The sequence below is a fragment of the Ictidomys tridecemlineatus genome, chromosome 13, assembly GCF_052094955.1.
Source record: "Ictidomys tridecemlineatus isolate mIctTri1 chromosome 13, mIctTri1.hap1, whole genome shotgun sequence".
NCBI classification, from domain to species: Eukaryota; Metazoa; Chordata; class Mammalia; order Rodentia; family Sciuridae; genus Ictidomys; species Ictidomys tridecemlineatus.
The window spans coordinates 24,140,688-24,159,736 of record NC_135489.1 but is presented as its reverse complement, the minus strand read 5'-3'; the positions used below and the strand labels follow the sequence as shown (position 1 = coordinate 24,159,736).

The following is a 19,049-nucleotide window of genomic DNA, read 5'->3' as shown; positions in this document are numbered from 1 at the left end:
AGCAATAAACTGAAACCCCAAGTTAATAGTAATTCAAAATAAATGGTGCCAGTACAACAGAATCATCTCAACGCTAAACTTTTCCTTGATCTCTCCTTGCCTCTGGCCAAATTAAACTAAGAGCAAGCAACTATGTTTTTTACATCAGCCAAAATAAATAAATTAAATATGCAGTCCATTAAAAATAAGGAAAACAGGTATTTTCTTACTTCACAGATTTCTTATAAAATTTATTTGCCACTCCACCCTGAAACCTAAGAAAGTGGAACTTAAAGTTGGACATAAAAATCTGATCATTTGACTTCATGTAGTTACCAGCAATGAATTCAAATTCTCAAATGCTCCCTCAAAATTCTAAATTTGATTTCCATAGAAATCAAATCTAAGGTTAGTAGCTCAAGAGGTAAGCTCAATATTTGGGGGGGGGGTAAAACAGAGGAGACACCATGTCTGAAAGGCTTATAACTTTAACTTCATGAAGTATGACGCAACCAGAAAAAGACAGTAAGAATACATTTATTCTTTCTTTACATTTAAGTAAAGCCTCTGCAATTACATCCAAATAATTAAATGTAGAACAAGTCCAGGGAAATGTGTGTTCCCATGGAAAAATATCTGAGAATTCTACACGAGCCAAAGTGTACCTGTTTTCAAACACCAGTGCAGTGTTAGGACAAATTATGAATACTATGTACATGTATGTGTGTATTATACACACACGAACACACACACACATATACACACATACATTTTTTTTTCTTTTATACCAAGGATTGAACTCAAGGCACTTTACCATTGAGCTTTACCCGCCAACCCTTTTTATGTGTAATTTTAAGGTAGGGTCTCACTAAGTTCCTGAGGACCTTGCTAAATCCTCAACCTGTGATCCTCCTGCCTCATCCTGCCTTGAGATTACAAGTGTGTGCTACTGCACCCAGCAAACTGAGTAAAATTTATAATTTAAAAATTATAAAAGTCAAAATTATAACATACAAAAATATTATATCTAATTCTGGATATAAGATTTTATGATTGGTACTGTCAAAAATAGCCCATCCAGGGCTGGGGATGTGGCTCAAGCGGTAGCGTGCTCGCCTGGCATACGTGCGGCCCGGGTTCGATCCTCAGCACCACATACCAACAAAGATGTTGTGTCCGCCGAGAACTAAAAAACTAAAACATTAAAAATTCTCTCTCTCTCCTCTCTCACTCTCTCTTTAAAAAAAAAAAATAGCCCATCCAGGAAGATAATAAAAACATTGAATAAACTGTTGTACAGAATGGTTGAAGTAACCTAGGTAGTTGAGCTGAAGGAAAAAATTAAGAAGTCATGACATGTATTTTAGAAAACCTCAAGGAATATCATAAGCCTCAAAGTTTCTGCCTTTATACATTTCTCTCAAGTACAGAGCTACAACCAACTTATGAAAATTACTTGCAGGCAGACTTGACAAAAATGAAGCAGCAGGAACTCTACCATCTCCTGAAGTAGTACACCCAGCTGTCTCTCAAGGCCACTGTAAGAAGAATTCTTATGCTGGGAAAAAGTCTGCAGCAAAATGACTGAGATTTCTATCTAAAGGAGTAATACATGTTAGACTTAAGGACTAAGCTCATATTTTTCTCTAGGAACTGAATTATATTTTAAACATTCTGCACAAGCAAAAGCAATATGATTTTGTAAAGTGAGTTTGAGTGCTCCTTTCAGACTTTGGCTTGGTTTGTCCTTTTTATCATATAATTCTGCTGAAAGATAAATTTCTCAACTATGGGGATTAAACTATAGTTGACCATGTGTCACTGGGTACACAGGATGTTAGCTACTTGCAAATGAATACTGCATGAGAAGGTTAACAGAACCTCCTTTTAGGCAAAGCATGCCCACATTCTGAGGTCTGTCCTGAACAGAACAGTTTCCTGTGCACTATCCCAGATTGGAGGTGGTGGGTCTGGGACTGAAAGCCAGTGGAGAGGCCTTAACTCTAGAGCTCATGTCTCTAACTACCACACTGCAATAGAACAGGCAGGGCCTTGCGGGCTTGTAGGCCCAGAGACAGCTTATCTGGAAAACAGTCCTAGAATAAGGTGAGAAAAGATGGAAGACTGTAGGAAAACAGAATGTGTTCAAAAACACTTCAGAGGTTTTTTGGCCCCACTCTATTTCCTCAGCTACCTACCTGGGTGTACTAGGGCCTAACATTTCCCATCACAGATGCACTCACAAGGGTAGTTCAGTCCTCAGGAGGGTTGATATTGAAAAAATACCCTTTGGATGCTTATACCTTAAATCCTAGCTGAAAGCACTAAGGAGGAGAGAGGAAGTAAAATGGATAAGAGATGAGGGGTTCCAGGAAAACCGTTGAATGAGGAAACAGAAAATATAGATGGAGTTCTATGTGGACCTAAGGCACAGTGGAGATTTAGCTCTGTGGCAGGCATAGGAAGAACACTCTGCTTTTGCCACATGATGCCTCCATCTTCTTCTCTCTCTCAACATTTTTACTCTCGTTCCTCCCTACTCTGCTTTCCTTAGCCTTTTCCTTTCATCTTCCTACCTGACCATGTATTTATCTTCCTTGTCTGTCCCTGCCAGGTGAAGGGTGGAGTGACTCCAGAAGAAACTATAGGCAGTGGCCTCTATCACAAATGCAAACCGGAGAAACTGCTGCCCGCAGTATTCGTGAGGGTTAATGATGTGTTGGGCATGAAGCTACAAGGTGTATGATGATGTACAAGACTGAGTGTTCACTCCCCGGAGCTTGTACCCTGATATGACAGATCCAAACACAGGGGACAAAAAAGAAGTACAGCATGACAGTTATTTTTATGTTCCACATGTCTATAGACTATGGCACCTAGTTCCTTCAAACACTAAGTCTAGATGTTGCTGTGAAAGTATCTGCAGATGTCTTAACAGCTAATTTCAAGGAAAGTAGACTGTCCTCCATAATGTGACTAGGACTCATCCATACATCTGATGGCCTCACAAAGATTGGGTTTTCCAAGGAGGAAGTAATTCTGCCTTAAGACTACAACATAACCCCCCCTCCCCCGTGAATTTAGACTGCAACATCGATACCTACCAGAATTTCCAACCAGTCAACCTGCCCTATAGATTTCACCAAAGTCAATTCCCTATGATCAATTCCTCACTACCTATATATATATATATATATATATATATATCCTCCTATCAGTTTTATGGACAGCCCTGACTGATGTACTAGTGAATAAGGATAAGGTCAATTATGCTGTCAATTGAAGAGGTTCACTGGGCAGTATTGCTCCCCATTCCTTGCAACTAGACAAGATCTGTCTATAATTCCTAAAAACATTCACTTAACTGACAGTATTTTGTGTAAGTCAGTGAAATGTCAGTGACTTTAGTTTGATTCTTCTATACTTAAGAGTTTATTATTTTCTCTTGATTTTTTATTCTTGATTTCTCAAAAGTATCTGTATCATACTTATCAACAGCATAATGAGTCTGTAAAATCTTTATGCTATCAAAAAAAGGCTCTGCCAACTTATGTGCCACACAGTGTTCCTTTCCTAAGAAAGTGTTTTCACTTAGATATAATGTGTAGTCTGAAGCTTTTGTATGTTTCTTCATCTGTGAAGGTCTATTTTAATTCTAAATGCTTTCCATTTCCTGGTTAAGGTTGCCATGGAGTTTTTTTCCTCCTCCTTCTAAATCATTTGGCAGTAAAGATACTGCCTTAAATCATCACATTTAGCTCACAGTATAGTGTAGGTATAAGTCATCTCTGACTTATAGGAAATGTGTTTAAAAATGTCAACTGCAAAGTACAAGCAGTAATGTCATACTGCCCCTCTATTTTAGTGCATGATACACACTAAATAGCAGGTGTTGATTTTCTCTGATATTTGAGATTGATTGCTTGTCTGTTAGTACTCCCACCATCATTATGTTTAATCTACACTCATCTATGACACATTGCAACTTGCTGACTTTATAACTACTCTGTATGTAAATAAAATGAGCAAGAAATAGAAAACCCAAATAGGATGACTTCTATCTTCCTATAAAATCAAATCTGCTCAACTGAACGTGCCTCTATCAGAACAAGGGCAAAGTCCTAGAGTGAGCTCCTAGGTGCACTTACAGATCAAGACAAAGAACTAAAATTTCATTTGTAATTGACGGTTAACTGTAAAGTGCATTTCATAGGCAAATAAGACAGAGCACTCCAACTACTATAAAATAAGTCAAGAGATCTGCAAAGGAAACAAAATATAGAAAAGTTCTGACAAGTTTATGTGACAATTGTGTGGCTAAAAGTTTTCTTCTTTCCCATGAAACATAATATAAAGTACTGAAGACATATGTAAGGAAACAAATCCCAGGCAGCACTTTAAAGAATTATTTAGCAGTAGTTCAAATATAAATTTTCACTCTTATTATTTAATTGACATGTGTCCTATGAAAGCATGCAATTATCAGTTATACACACCATGCAGCATGCAGTAAATGGACAGCAGAGGTTAATAACCTGGAAGCATAGGATCTGAGAATGTGAGAGCAAGTTAAAGACAAGAGTTCCTCTCCATTTTCACTGAGGGCCGAGAAGCAATGCTGAAGCGTAGAACAGTGAGAGTGGGGGAAATACAGTTTGTCCAACACATAAACATATCTCCGCAAGTGGCGGCAGGTATAACTGAAAGACAAAGGTAAAAGGAGAGAAACAGAAAGAGAGAAGTTTTCCTTTGAAAAAAATAAAGTCATTCTTTATGTCCTCAAAGCTTTCTGTGTATCTTCACTAGATGGTGCCCAAGATAAAACAACTATTAAAAGAGAACATAAAAAGGATAAAAAAGCAAGCAAAAAACAACAAAAAACCCTGATTAAAAAATGGGCATAAGATATGAACAGACACCTCACCAAAGAAGATGTACAGATGGCAAATTAGTCCATGAAAAAGTGTTCCCCATCATGTGTCATTAGAGAAATGAGAATTAAAACAACAATGAGATAGCAGTACAGATCCATTAGAACAACTAAAATCTGGAACAATGATAACACCACAGAAAATCTCACTCACTAGTGGAGGGAATGGAAGTGGCACAGTCACTCTAGAAGACAACTCTGCAGTTTCTTACAAAACTAAAGACACTCTTACCGTAAAATCCAGCAATGTGCTCCTCAGAATTTACCCAAAGAAGCTGAAAATGTATGTCCACCCAAAAAACCTGCATATGGATGCTTACAGTAGCTCTGTAACTGAAAAACTTAAAAACAACCAAGATATCCTTTGGTAGGAAAATGGATAAACTGCATTATATTCAGACAACAGAGTATTACTTAGCACTAAAAAGAAATGAGCTATCTAAGTCATGAAAAGACATAGAAGAAGTGCATATATCAAGAAGCCAATCTGCAAAGCCTACATATTGTGATTCCAACTATATGACACTGTGAAAAAGGTAAAACTAGGGAGTCAATAGAAAGATCAGTGGTTGCCAGGGGTTAGGAAGGAGGGGAGGGATGAAGAGGCAAAGCACAGAGGAGTTTTAGGACAATGAAAATACTTTGTAGAGACTATAAAGGTAAATACATGCCTTTATACATTTGTTCAAAGCCATAGAATATGCAACACTGAAAGTGAACCTTAATGTAACATTAAAGTCTTTGGGTGACAATGATTTGTCATTGCATTTATTACTTGTAATGAATTTTTCTGCTCAATTCTGCTGTGAAGCTAAAACTATTTTTTAAGTCTATTTAAAAGGAAAAAATAAACACAAAAACTCATAGGGAAAAAAGTCTCAAAATACGTTGGTGTCATCAGTGAATCACATATCTGCTTTGGTGGAATAAAGTGATCCAAGATATTTTCTCTTCACAGTATTTGAAATACATTCTTGTCAGATATGCAATGATATGGAAGATGCTGTGGCAAAGGAAATATTAAATAAGGAATCAGAAAATTTAAAAGTCTAGATCCAGCTCAGTAATTAGCAGCTTTAAAATAGTGAGTATTTGATCTCTTTTGTCTTAATTCCACAAATAACACAGAACTTAAAACTTTTAAACTGCTCCAAAATTTTGAAGGATATTATGAAAAAGTAAAGTAATCAGAGGGACAATTAGAATTAGGATTATTATTAAAGTTAGGGAAGTTTCACTGTTACCATATTTCAGGCCATTTAAGGGTAACAAGTTTAAAGAGGAAAATGCAAAATCAATCTGAGAAGGTGAACAACAAAATAGTGAATATATAAAGTGACACACCTTGACTACTAGTCTTAGAGAACCACGTCAAAAGCATAAAGTTACCAACGGGGTGTCAGATGATTATTAAAGTACGCTGAACTCAAAATAAAACTAGTTCATTGGAAGACTTTCAATTGGCAAATTTCCACAAATAAACAATGCACTCATCCATTTAACTACTAACCAAAAAACCAACTGGCCAGGCACTAACTACTACCTAGTGCTGGGCACTGAAGATAGGATAAAGAACAAACTAAAAATCCCTACTGTTACAGAGCTTATACACTAGAGGGAAAGAGAGAACAAGACTTTACTGAAATTGGAAAAGTCTTTGAAAGCTAATAATATCCCCAATAAGGCAATTCAATGAATTTCAAAAAGGACTCAATTTACCAAAGGCGAGTAAAGTCAAGAAAACTGAAAAACTGTGTTCTTTAAAAATGTGCTTCACCACCACTTTCAACAAGTGATCAGCAGTTACTTTTATTATCAGAAATGAGACAAGCAGACATCATGTGTCTCCTGAAAGGACCACAGCATAGTGAAAACCTACTGCTGAGGAATCAGACAAACTTAAATTGAGATTGAGTCTTAAAAAAAAAAAAAAGTTTTGTACCCTTTAGCTTTTGAAGGCCATGAAAGACAAAGACTGAGGGACTGTTTCAGATTAAAGATGAACAAGGACAACAAACTGTAACATGTGGTTTTGGTATTGAATTCTCTACTATAGGGGAAAAGGCATTTTTCTCTTTTTCCCTAGAAAGGGAATTAGCAGGGCAAAGGACAAAAAAAGTTGGAAGACAGAAATTAGACAATACCTTTTAAAATTAATGTTAATTTCCTGATTTTGATAATGTCTTCTTCTTCTTCTTTTTTTTTTTTTTTTTTTTTTAAAGAAACACATACTGGAGTTGTCAGAGGTATGGTACATCATATCTATACATTCATTCTCAAGCATTTCAAAAGAAGAGAGATGGAATGATGACAAAACAAACGTGGTAAATTTTGTGGAATCTGAGTAAAAGGTAAATGAAAATTATGTGTACTATTTTTGTAACCTTATTTGTACTATTTTGTAACCTTTTTGTAATTCTAATTTCAAGATAAAAAGCTTTAAAAAATAAACACAGTATTAAAACATCAAAAAATAATTTAAAAAAAAGAAAAAAAAACTAGTTTTTTTAAACTGAATGATATCCATTTTAACATGGATTCAAACAGAGGGCCTTAAGAATGTTACCCTGACCTCTATACTTAAAGCTTGGGCCATCAGAAAAAGTAGAGCGTGGGAAGTAAGCAAATGTGGTCTGGAGTTATCCCATAAAAAACAGTCACTGTTACTTAAGAGTTGCACTTTCATAAAAAATAAAGCCTCCTTAGTGCCTTCTTATATAAAAATGTCCAAGATTATGCAATGTATAGTTCTGAAACGTTACTTGATATGGTTATCCTTCACCAAAATAAATTATGAAAATGTTCTGTCCTAGAACAACATTCAAGTCTGTAGAGGATGCCAAAAACCACAAGCAAAAAAGTAAAGCTTAAAAAGTACCCTGGAGTCAAGTCTTAATAATGATGTATTTTACAGTACTTTGACGATAAAACTGTAATTTTCACAGCAATTTTTACTAAATTATATTCTCAGTTATTTATATGCTTAAAGAACTTTCAAAGAAAAATAAGATTACCAGAGGCAGGTTAAACTTTAAGGACTACTGAGAATATTCTGAATGGTAGCTACCCTTTTCTTTTTCTTTTTGAGTTTCTCCCCTTTCCTTCCTTTCTTAGAGGAAACTTGTTAACAGATCCTTTAGTGGACATAAAATATAAAAAATTAACTTAATAAGAAAGATTTAGAACTTACATGAAGACAATTATAAAAACTTACTGTTGGGTATAAAGGAAACGAAATAAATGGAGAGACACTGTTGTATTTCTGAATGGGAAAACAAACTATTATAAGGGATGTTATTATCCTTCACAGATTTTAAACCAAGCCTTGTGGTTTTTTTTTTTAAAACCAATTTTGAGTTCATTTTTGCATCTGGTGTGAATAAGGTTCCAATTTCATTCCTCTGCATATGGATATCCAGTTGTACCAACACTATTTATTAGAGACTACCCTTTTTCCATAGAGTATTCCTGGCACCTCTGTAGAAAACCAGTTGACTATATATGTGTGGGTTCTCTTCTCTACTCTCGTCTTCCCCCGGTTGTATCTTTTTCCCCATGCATTTTAATTACTACAGTTTATAGTATGGTCTACTACTTTGTTCTTTTTGTTCATGATTGATTTGGCTATTAAAGACATTCTATGGTTTCATTTAAACTTTATAATTGTGTTTTCTATTTCTATAAAAACAAAATTTTTTATAAAGATCTTAATCTGTATGTCACTTTGACTATTATTGACATTTTAACAATATTAAATCTTTCAGTCCATGAACATATAATCTCTCTCCATCTATTTGTGTGTTCTTGAATTTATTTTATCATCCTTTCACTTCCTCAATTAAACTTATTCCTAAGTTTGGTAGCTGTGTTTTCTTTTCTTCTTCTTCTTTTTTTTTTGACTTCTTTTTCAAATAATTCATTGTTGAAATATATAGAAATGATAGCCAGGCACAGTGGTGCATGCCTATAATCCCAGCAGCTTGGGAGGCTGAGGCAGGAGGACCACAAATTCAAAGCCTCAGTAATTTATCAAGGCCCTGAGGAACTCAATGAGACCCTTTTTCTAAATAAAAGGCACACTGTAGTTTATAAGCATCATGCCCACTAAAGGAAAACTTAGCTCCTGGGAAGAATGGCTATTTCTAGGACTACAACAGAAAATATACAAATTAGCCTGAGATACATTGGCCTAAAAGCAAATAAAGAAGAAAATTATCAAAGATAAATGGGGTCCTGGGCTGGGGATATAATTCAATGCTACAGTGCTTGCCTAGCATATGTGAGGCCCTGGTTTGATCACCAGTACTCAAAAAAGAAAACCAAACAAATGAAACAAATGAGTCCTGTGAAAAGAACATAAGAAACAATAATAGGGGCCTCCCAGTGACCAAAAACAAACAGAAATCAAAATGAATAATTATCCTGCAAGTGACTAAAACACATAGACTATATATAAAAATCCAGGAGTTCATTAAAAAATAATAATAAAAACATAAAACCCAGAACTTATTGGTTACTCCTAGAGGTGAGAAAGGCATCAATATCTATTTCTGAAAATTAAATATTAAAACAAAAAATTAAGGACTAATCCTGTTTTTTCAACTAACCAGAGTTGATGGGGAAAAAAAAATCCTCTTATTACAGGCTACCAAGTGACAGTTTTCTAATTGTAATAGTAAGTGCAATTTTTAGGCTACCAAGTGACAGTTTTCTAATTGTAATAGTATGTGCAATTTTTTTTTGCACTTACTATTACAATTAGAAAACTGTCACTTGGTAGCCTGTAATAAAATAACTAATTCAGCAAAAAATCATCAATGAGATCATTATGTGACAGAATGATAGTAAAATTTAGAATGAAGGGAATAGGCTATCACTATATGAACCCACTGATAAATCTCAGCTTGTCTAGCATAATTAGAAATTATGAGTCTCCTGACATGATAAAATAGGAAATATATAGGTACAATTATTAAGAACATTTACAGGGGCTGGGGTTGTGGCTCAGTGGTAGAGTGCTTGCCTAGCATGTGTGAGGTACTGGGTTCAATCCTCAGCATCACATAAAATAAATAAATAAAATAAAGGTAATGTGTCCATCTACAAATGAAAATATATTTTTTAAAAGAAGAATATTTACAAAAACAACCCTGAGTTACTTTTAATTTCTCTTGAGTTAATTTTCAGTTTTACAGTAGAAATTAATGTGAGAGGACATATTAACATGAAAAGAAGCAAACAAATTCAGAATGCAGGATATTATTTAAGACAAATGACCTATCAATAGAGTTGTCAATGATATATGAATTAAAAAAAAAAAAAAGAAAGAATGGGATACTTCTCTAGACTATATAAGTCAGCAATTTCTTAAAGAGTCAGAGAGTAGGTGGGTAGTGAGGTATGAGATTGATCTAATTATGTGCACGTAAAACTAAGCCACAATAAATCCCACTATTTTATTGGAGCATAACTATTATACACCAATAAAGATTTTTTCTTTGTTTTAAAGAGCCAAATAATAAACACCTAGGTCTATACTTAGTTAATTTTGCATTTGCTGAGAGAAAGCAGTCATAGAAAACACATAAGTGAATGGGCATGGCTTTGTTCCAATAAAATTCTACTTGAAAAATCCAAACCTGCTACACTGAAAAAAAAAAAAAAACCTGATACATAAATAATCAAATGTGGTGTGACGATCTTGTGTTCATTATGATTGAACTAACCAAAATTGTTTTTTTTCCCCCCAAGCACAATGTGAATACGAATTTGCTATGAGTTGATATTAAGGAACCACTGTTAATATTTGGGTGGACAGAGTAATTAAATAATCAAATTGATGTATTACCTGTTTACATCAATTTGATTATTTAATTACTACAAATGAAGTAGTACAAATGAAACTTAAAATAGGGAAAACTTCACCTGATCAGATAGGTAAGGGAAGGATTTCCTAGAAAAGTAATAATTCAGTCAAGTTTTAAAGAGTGGAATAAAGATAAACAGGAAAATAATTTCAAACAGAAGTTAACAACACAAACAAAGGACCTGGGTTGGAAGAAGGTTTCCTATGCGTAAGTAAAGACCAGTGTGGCAGGAGCTGACCTTGAGAGAGAAGAAGCAGGTAGCACAGATGAGTTTTGTCTTTATCTTAGGAACAATGACAAACATCTGGAGTGTATTAAGAAGAGAAGTTTCAGGTGAGATCTGTTCTTGAAATGATTGGTCTGGTTATAGGCCGATGAAGCAGGAGTTGTCAACAGACCTGCTAAAAAGTTAATACACCTGTGGGGGCTGGCACATAAATGCCTGTGATGTCATCCCAGCTATTCAGGAGGCTGAGGCAGGACAACTGCAAGTCTGAGGCCAACCTGGGCAACTCAGTGAGACCCTGCCTCAAAAAAAAGGGGAAAGGAGTAGAGATGTAGCTCAGTGGTAAACTGTTGACCTGGCATGAGTAAAGCCCTGGATTCAATTCCCAGTACCATCCTCACAAGAAGTTAACACAGTAGAGACTAAGGTGATGGTAAAGGAGAATGGCTGAATCTGAGGTATATTTATTGATAAGTCTTGGTAATAAACTGGATATGGTAGGTAAGAAAAGGGAAGAGTCCAAAGAGACTTTCAGGTTTCTGACTTGCATAAAACACAGTGTCAGTCATGTGGGTACGAACAGGAAAAGAAGATAAAGGAAGGCTGGAAAAGGATAGGATTTCCTTTTTGGATGGAAAGTGGAAAGATGCTGTCAAGTATCTGAGTGGGCACGAAGTTCTCAGAGCCCAGACCTGGAGATGTGTGCTTTGTTCTTTGTATATATAAACCATTATGTGTGCTTTGTATACAGGTGAGAGTGACTATAATCACCTAGGAAAAGGGAAGGGAGAGAAGGGGGTCGCAATGCTTTGAGTTTGTGATCTCAGTCCCCCAGATTCATATCTCGAAATACCAACCCCCACGGTGATGATATTAAGAGGTAAGGTCTTTGGGATCTGATTAGGATTAGATGAGGTCATGAGAGCAGAAGTTTGTGTACACGATTAATGACCTTATAAGTCCTGACAGAACTTGCCTCTTTTCTTCACCATATGAGAACACAGAAAAAACGAACTTCTAAGAACGAGAAAATGACTGACTCTAGAACTATTCTTGAAGAGTGCAATATATAGAGCTTAAAGAACATGCCAAAAGGTGGAGATAGCCACAGAACAAGGCTTCCAGATAACTTGGTACACACTGTGTGAACTAAAACAGAAAAGACTAAGCCCAAGAATAAGTAAAACTGTTCTCTCCTCACTTACAAATAAAGCATGGCTTTGGTGGGATGCCAACACCAGGAAGACAATCAGTTACATCTTTAGCCAATGTCCTTTGCACCTGTAGGGGGCCACCTTAAACTTCCTAATACAAAAATCAGAAGATGTGAAGACTAGAAGGCATCTCAGTATACAATTCCCCCATTTATAGACTAGGAAACTGTAGGCTCTGACCAAGACACAGAGATGTTACTATTGTGGAGTCACACAGATACATGACCAATAAGCTGAGACAAGAGCTCGGTCTTCTGCCCACTATCCTTGCACTACTCCATGCTGAGCCCTCTGGGACCTGCCAGGACTCAAATCTACTCATGCCAAGGCATACTCTTATTAACTGCTGTCAATTGTTCTTGACAGGCAGCCTCTGTGTCTTGACTGAAATTCCAGCAAGTTTTATCTCCTGCGTTTCCTGATTGACTTGACCATTTTTGCAAGAGTCAGGGTAACCGACAGCTGGTAACAGTCAGCTGGTCCTTCCTAATTTCTTTGCTGAAAAGAAAGCCTGAGGAAATTATTCCTCATGTGAACAATGATTTACACTTTTAAACATTGTAAAGAGCATAATTGTCAGACAACAGAAGAATGATTACACAAATTTTGTAGTTTCTGTAAGATGGAACACTATTGAAATTAACATTATAAAGAATTTTTAATGATGTGGTTTAAAACTGCTTACGGCAGGGGCCTGGGATAGCGGCTCAGCGGTAGAGCGTTTACCTAGCATGTTCGAGGCCCTGGGTTCAATCCTCAGCACCACATAAAACAATAAATGAACAAAATAAAGGTATTGTATCCAACTACAACTAAAAAAAAAATATATTAAAAAAATGCTTAAGGCATAATGACAAGTGAAGAAAAGCTAAATATAAAAAACAATATGTAGTACAATTTCAACTATATTTTGAATTATATAAATTCCTATTTTATACTTAGGAAAGTTCCAGAAAGAAATGCATCAAAATATTAATAGTATTTATCACAGTTTTATAGAAAGATTTTATTCTTTTTTTCACTTCATGTCTAACCTATATTTTATAATATGAGCATTTATGATATTTAAATTAAGAATTAAAATCTTAAGAGTGGGGAGAGCCAGGAACTGGTTCCTCAGTGGACATCAAATTGGCTGGTGCCTTAATTTTGGACTCCCTAAACTCCATAATTACGAGAAGTGAATATCTGTTTCTATAAGCTACTCAGTTTATGGTATTTCATGAGAGTAGCCCAAATAAGGACAAGATGATCCTGAAAAATGGCACTGTTTAATACAAATTCACTTTAAATCAAGATAGAGGGAATTAAACTTTCATTACAGAATTTTGAAGAGTGGCAAAAAGAAAAAGAACACACAGAACCACAAAGAAGAGAGGAAGATGAGGAAACCAAGAAAAGATTATCTTAAGGAAAGAATAGTAACTGTCAAAAATATAAGTAAGAAGGAAAGTAAGAAGATCCACTGGATTTAGCAATATGGAAGTCACTGGTGATCAATAGTCCTTTTTGTCAATAATATTAATATACAATTCATTAAAACATAATCTGAATGTAAGACTTCCTGAGATATGCTGAATCCCACTGATTTACTCATTTATATAAATTAAATATGTATTAAATTTCTAGGGGAGGTTTCTGTAAACCAAAAAATTTACAAAGTAGCACACACATACAATTTTATATTACTTTACACAGTTTAAAACTTCCATATCCAAGAAAATAAGCAAAGGAAAATCTGGGATGACTGTTAGGAAACTATACAACGGTGGAGGGAAGCACACCCTTGAATCATTTAACTCTTTGGCAGCAGAAGTAATTTTTCCTGGAGCTGAATCTGCCACTAGCAATGAACATCTTGGGAATCTCTAGTATGAAGGATTAACAGACTGGCCCAGGCAGTGGAAAATACATTGAAAGAAATAATCTAGAGCTAGCTCAGAAGGGATAAAATGACCTAATATCCCAGGGCCAGATCTAGAAAGTAACAGGGATCAAAATAATAGAAAAGAACTTCTTTAACAATATAAATATCTTTTTCTATGAATTAGTTTATTAATTTGGTTGCTAAAAAATTTCAGAAGAAGAAATTCCTAACTTTGTAGCATAAAATTTTTAAGCAAATAAAATTTATACTGTCATTAATACATGAAATGTAATCAAATTCCCTAATACAGATTTTATTTCCAGTAAGCACTTTTATCCTATATTTGGCACTTATTTTGGCAAGTACATGCATCAATAAAGAGCTAACTTTTTTGGAAATCTAAAAAACAGCCAAGTATTTCAGATAGTAATTTTACAATGTCTTGTCAAATCCCTTGTTTCATGATTTTAAAATACTTGTTAGATTAAGACATAAATTTGGTAGTACTACAGGATTAATCATATTTTCTCTTAAACTTTATTTCCAAGAATGTTTTTGAGAACTACAATTTGTTTTGAAGACATAATCACAGTGCTGCAGAATCTCATTCTCTCTTCATATAAAACAAAATATACTTAAAGGCACTAATTTTCTTCTGCTACTAAAGCAGATGCAGCACTTGAAAATAGAAAGAGAGAGAGAGTGGGGGGGGAGGAAGGAAGGAAGGAAGGAAGGAAGGAAGGAAGGAAGGAAGGAAGGAAGGAAGGAAGATTGATTCATAAACAGTAAGGGTCATATGCACCAGGTATCTAAAAACACTAGACTAAGTAGATGTAAACTTAAATGGTACCATTGTCCCTTGCTTTAAAGATGTTAAAATCTATATTTACAGGTGTGATTAAAGATTAATTTATTGCAAGCATTCCTTTCTACATAGCATGTATGTAAAAAAAAAAAGTCCCTTGATTTTGGACAAAGCAACTATTTAAAAAGAATGGTGTCATGGCTCTCCATTACAGACACTTGCTCTGCAAATGCCCAATACGGCCATGCAGTAATACGAGGCTGGCTGGGTTCCCGGCAAAGCATGGTTTGCTATATGGCTTGAAGCTGTATTTCAATGAGTTAATAGCATGTTACAATCTACTTTCTACTTGTGTATTAATAAGCAAAAATCTAAAAATTCACAAATGCAGACATTCATTCCAAATTTCCTCCTAACACTTTCTTTTCATGAACATACAGTTAGGATGAAGAGAACACTGAAGAAAATTTCATAAGGAAATATCAAAATTTATTTTAAAATAATTTCTTGATTAGATTTTTTTCTTACAATTTATATTTCAAGAGGCATTTCCATGTCATTATGATTCTCCCTGTACAAGGAGAAGTGATAGATTAACAGAGGACACATTAAAACAATGACTCCCACAGACACCAAATTGGGTCCCATGGGAGTGAAGCTGACTAAAAGAAAAATAGATCTTGGGCTGGGGATATGGCTCAAGAGGTAGCATGCTCGCCTGGCCTGCGTGTGGCCGGGGTTTGATCCTCAGCACTACATATAAACAAAGATGTTGTGTCCACTGAAAACTAAAAAATAAATATTAAAAAATTCTCTCTCTCTCTCTCTCTCTCTCTCTCTCTCTCAACAAACAAACAAAAAAACAGATCTAAAGCATGCGCTCATTACGTAAACAGCTCCCAGAGGCACACAACTAGACTGAAACTTTTTAAATTTACTTTTTCATGTCATGTGGAGAAATCAAGATACTCATCAGCACATTTTATGATCACCAAAAAGCTTGCTCAGTTTTAAAGTCATTATATCTTATAATGACTTGACAAAAGGATTTATACCCATTATAAAATTCTTCTAAAAACCTGAATTCTAAGTTGTGACTCTTCACATACATGCCACAAGTGTTAGATCAGTGAAGTTAGATAATCTAGAGCTATGAAATAAGGAAAATTCTACTGGGGCTGATTAAATATTTATGTCACATCCTTTCTGTAGCAGAGCTGGAAAAATACACATGATAAAATGCTATATAGGAGCTGAAAATCTACTGGAATCATTAAAAATAAGAACAAATATTCCCACACAGAGTGCTAATAACTCATCAATGGAGGACCATCTCAGAGTCATTTTTCAGTTGTGGTCATGTATAGACACTGAAATATCTACATGCTCTCATCGTTTCACCCATCTGGGTGTGGAGACACACACTAAATCCACATCTGTGAAGATTATGGGTGCTGCCTGTGATGGGAATGTGGTTACTATCAAATTGAAGCTCACTTGCCTGGGTGGGTAAAGATGAAAAGCCAGATCTTGGTCTCACCAGCTCAGTGCTCTAGTTAGGCTCACTGATGGAGGAGCTGAATTTCTATGGACCTTCTCCCAGGAAAAAGACAACCAGGAATCCTCTTGCCTCTGCGTATTTGCACTAGCTGGCTGTCAACTATCTGGACAGGCTTGCTCAATCAACTTCCTTGTCCTTTTGGCAAACTTCCATTCCTCCAATCTTTAAGTGTGACCCTTAAGAGGCCTTCTTCCATTGCTTCAGAAACATTTTGGTATTTTCCCTAGTAGCTAGCACAGTGCTTTGGCCCAGGAAGGTTCAATATTTATTGATTTATAGGAGGAAAACTGGCAAAAATTAGCATTCTAGATTCAATGGTCCAAAAGTTATTCTTGTTTATGGGAATTTCTATGCATCGTAATTACTTTTATATTGTTCTGACAATCACAGCTTAGGCTGGGCTGGGATTCAGAGTCAAAACCATAAACATAAAATTACTTCCTTCCTTAGGAGTGAGCAAAGGTCTATAAATCACTGACAACAGGAACTTAAACCTCTCTCTGAGGCCTCAACTGCTAATTTTTTTAAATCCTAAAAAATACTATGATCTGCCCACTTTGCAGAAATGCAAAAGAAATTAATCATTTTAATCATCCTAGGCCCTCAATCAAATAAAACCTTCCTGTTTTCTTCCAGTAGAGCAGAGAATAAGAACAACATGATTAATCTCATGGTTGGCGAATCTGAAATAATTCTGAAGGCATTACTTGTTATCATTTATTTCATCCTAATGGATTATTTTAAGTTGTTTTGGATCAAAATTAGCAATATTTCTACTAAGTTCCAGAATTAAGGTGCTGGCTACCTATCCTTTCAAAGCTAAAAGCTATAACTTTTGAATCTAAGAAACAGGCAAGATGGTATCCACCAAAGAGATCATTGGTGGAGCGGGGCGAGGGGGGGGCAGTGGTGGCTGCTGTTTATTGTGTATAGGAAGGAATACAAGCCAAAGTGCTTTTCAGGTGACCATACACAGAAGGAGAAAATTTGGTAGAAGGAAGACCTATGTCATAATGGAAGAAATACAGGTTACTATTTCACATTGGACTTGCCTTTCTCATCTTTATTTTGTATATAACCTACAAGACAATTAACCAACAGTTACTCTAAATTAAACAGTTTATAATCTAGTTGAAGAATCAAAATATAAACGTACTAAAAATTAAATAACAAGAAAACAACATCAAACATACAACAATTCCATATATTTACTATTTAACAAAATAATAAATCTGTAACAATAAGACCTAGAAGAACAGGGAAAGAGAGAGTACTATAAATTATAAAGAATGAATAAGTATGGGGCTGGGATTGTGGCTCAGTGGTAGAGCGCTCACCTAGCACATGTGAGGCCCGAACTGAGTTCAATCCTCAGCACAACATATAAATTAATGTAAAATAAAGGTATTGTGTCCAACTACAACTAAAAAATAAATATTAAAAAAAGAATGAATAAGTATCAAGAAAAATATTAGGTGGGTATTATGAGATGAACTGTTTCAAAGACACTATTAAGAGATAAACGAAAAAATGGTAGACACACATTTTCAAAATACATACCTGTAAGCGACTTATATCCAAAATATATAAAGAATTCCCCAAATTCAAAGTTCAAACAACCCAATACAACATGAAAAAAAAAATCTCAATACACATCTCACCAAAAAAGGTATATGGCAAAATAATGCATGGAAAGATATTCAAAGTTATTAGTAATTAGGAAAATGCAAAATAAGATAAGACACTACTACATAATTTTTAAAATGGCTTTTACAAGAAGATAGTACTAATTGCTACTCAGTGAAGATATGGAGTAACTGGAACTCTTGTGTTGCTGGCAGAAATGCAAACAGTACAGCCACTTTAGCTGGCAGTTTCTTATAAAGATAACATTTTCCATATGACTAAAATACTCATAGTATTCACCCAAGAGAAATGAAAACTTAGGCTCCCACAAAATTCTCTATGTAAATATTTATGTCAGCTTCATACATAATTGTCCTCAAGTAAAAAGCAACCCAAATGGTGAATAGATAAACTGTAGTAACCACATAATAGAATACTGCTCAGTAATAAAAAGGAACAATATACACAAGAACAAGGATAAATCAGTAGACTTAAAAGACTATATACTATATTATTTCCTTTATTACAATCTGGAAAAATGGGAAACTACAAAACAGAAAGGGGCTTGGATAAATGGAAAGATCTGACCACAAATCAGCACAGGAAAATACTTACAGAGATGAAATTTTTAAAATCTTGATTATGGTGGTAACTATCATCCTAACACAAGACTATCTGTGTTTGTCAACTCAAAGATCTATACAAAAGGGAAATTTTCTGTATTCAGTTTTATAAGTTATAAAACACAATTTTTAAAAACTATATTAAAAAATTAAAAATGATGACAGCCTTTGATGAAGCATTAGCCTATCTATGCTTGTCAAATGTATCATGTTTTCTAAGGAGGGAAAAAAATTAGGTGACAGATTTTAAGCAAAGTTCTATATGCTGTATTCAAGTACAGATCATTTGTTTTTGTAGAAACTTTTCAATGTCTCTAAATAAAATACAAAATAAGGCTGGGGATGTGGCTC

At 35.0% G+C, this 19,049-nt stretch overlaps 1 protein-coding gene across 3 annotated transcripts in view; it reads right to left on the bottom strand.

Moving 5' to 3' along the window:
* Dym (dymeclin) overlaps positions 1-19,049 on the bottom strand; it is a 337,787-nt gene that overhangs the window by 146,309 nt on the left and 172,429 nt on the right. For 2 of the 3 annotated variants that reach the window (XM_040273249.2, XM_040273254.2), the window contains exon 14: positions 4,515-4,679. The exons of the other annotated variant lie outside the window; for it this stretch is intronic. In XM_040273249.2, the coding sequence (XP_040129183.2) occupies positions 4,515-4,679 (165 nt within the window). The remainder of the gene's footprint in view (positions 1-4,514; positions 4,680-19,049) is intronic. 3 annotated transcript variants of the gene reach the window in all.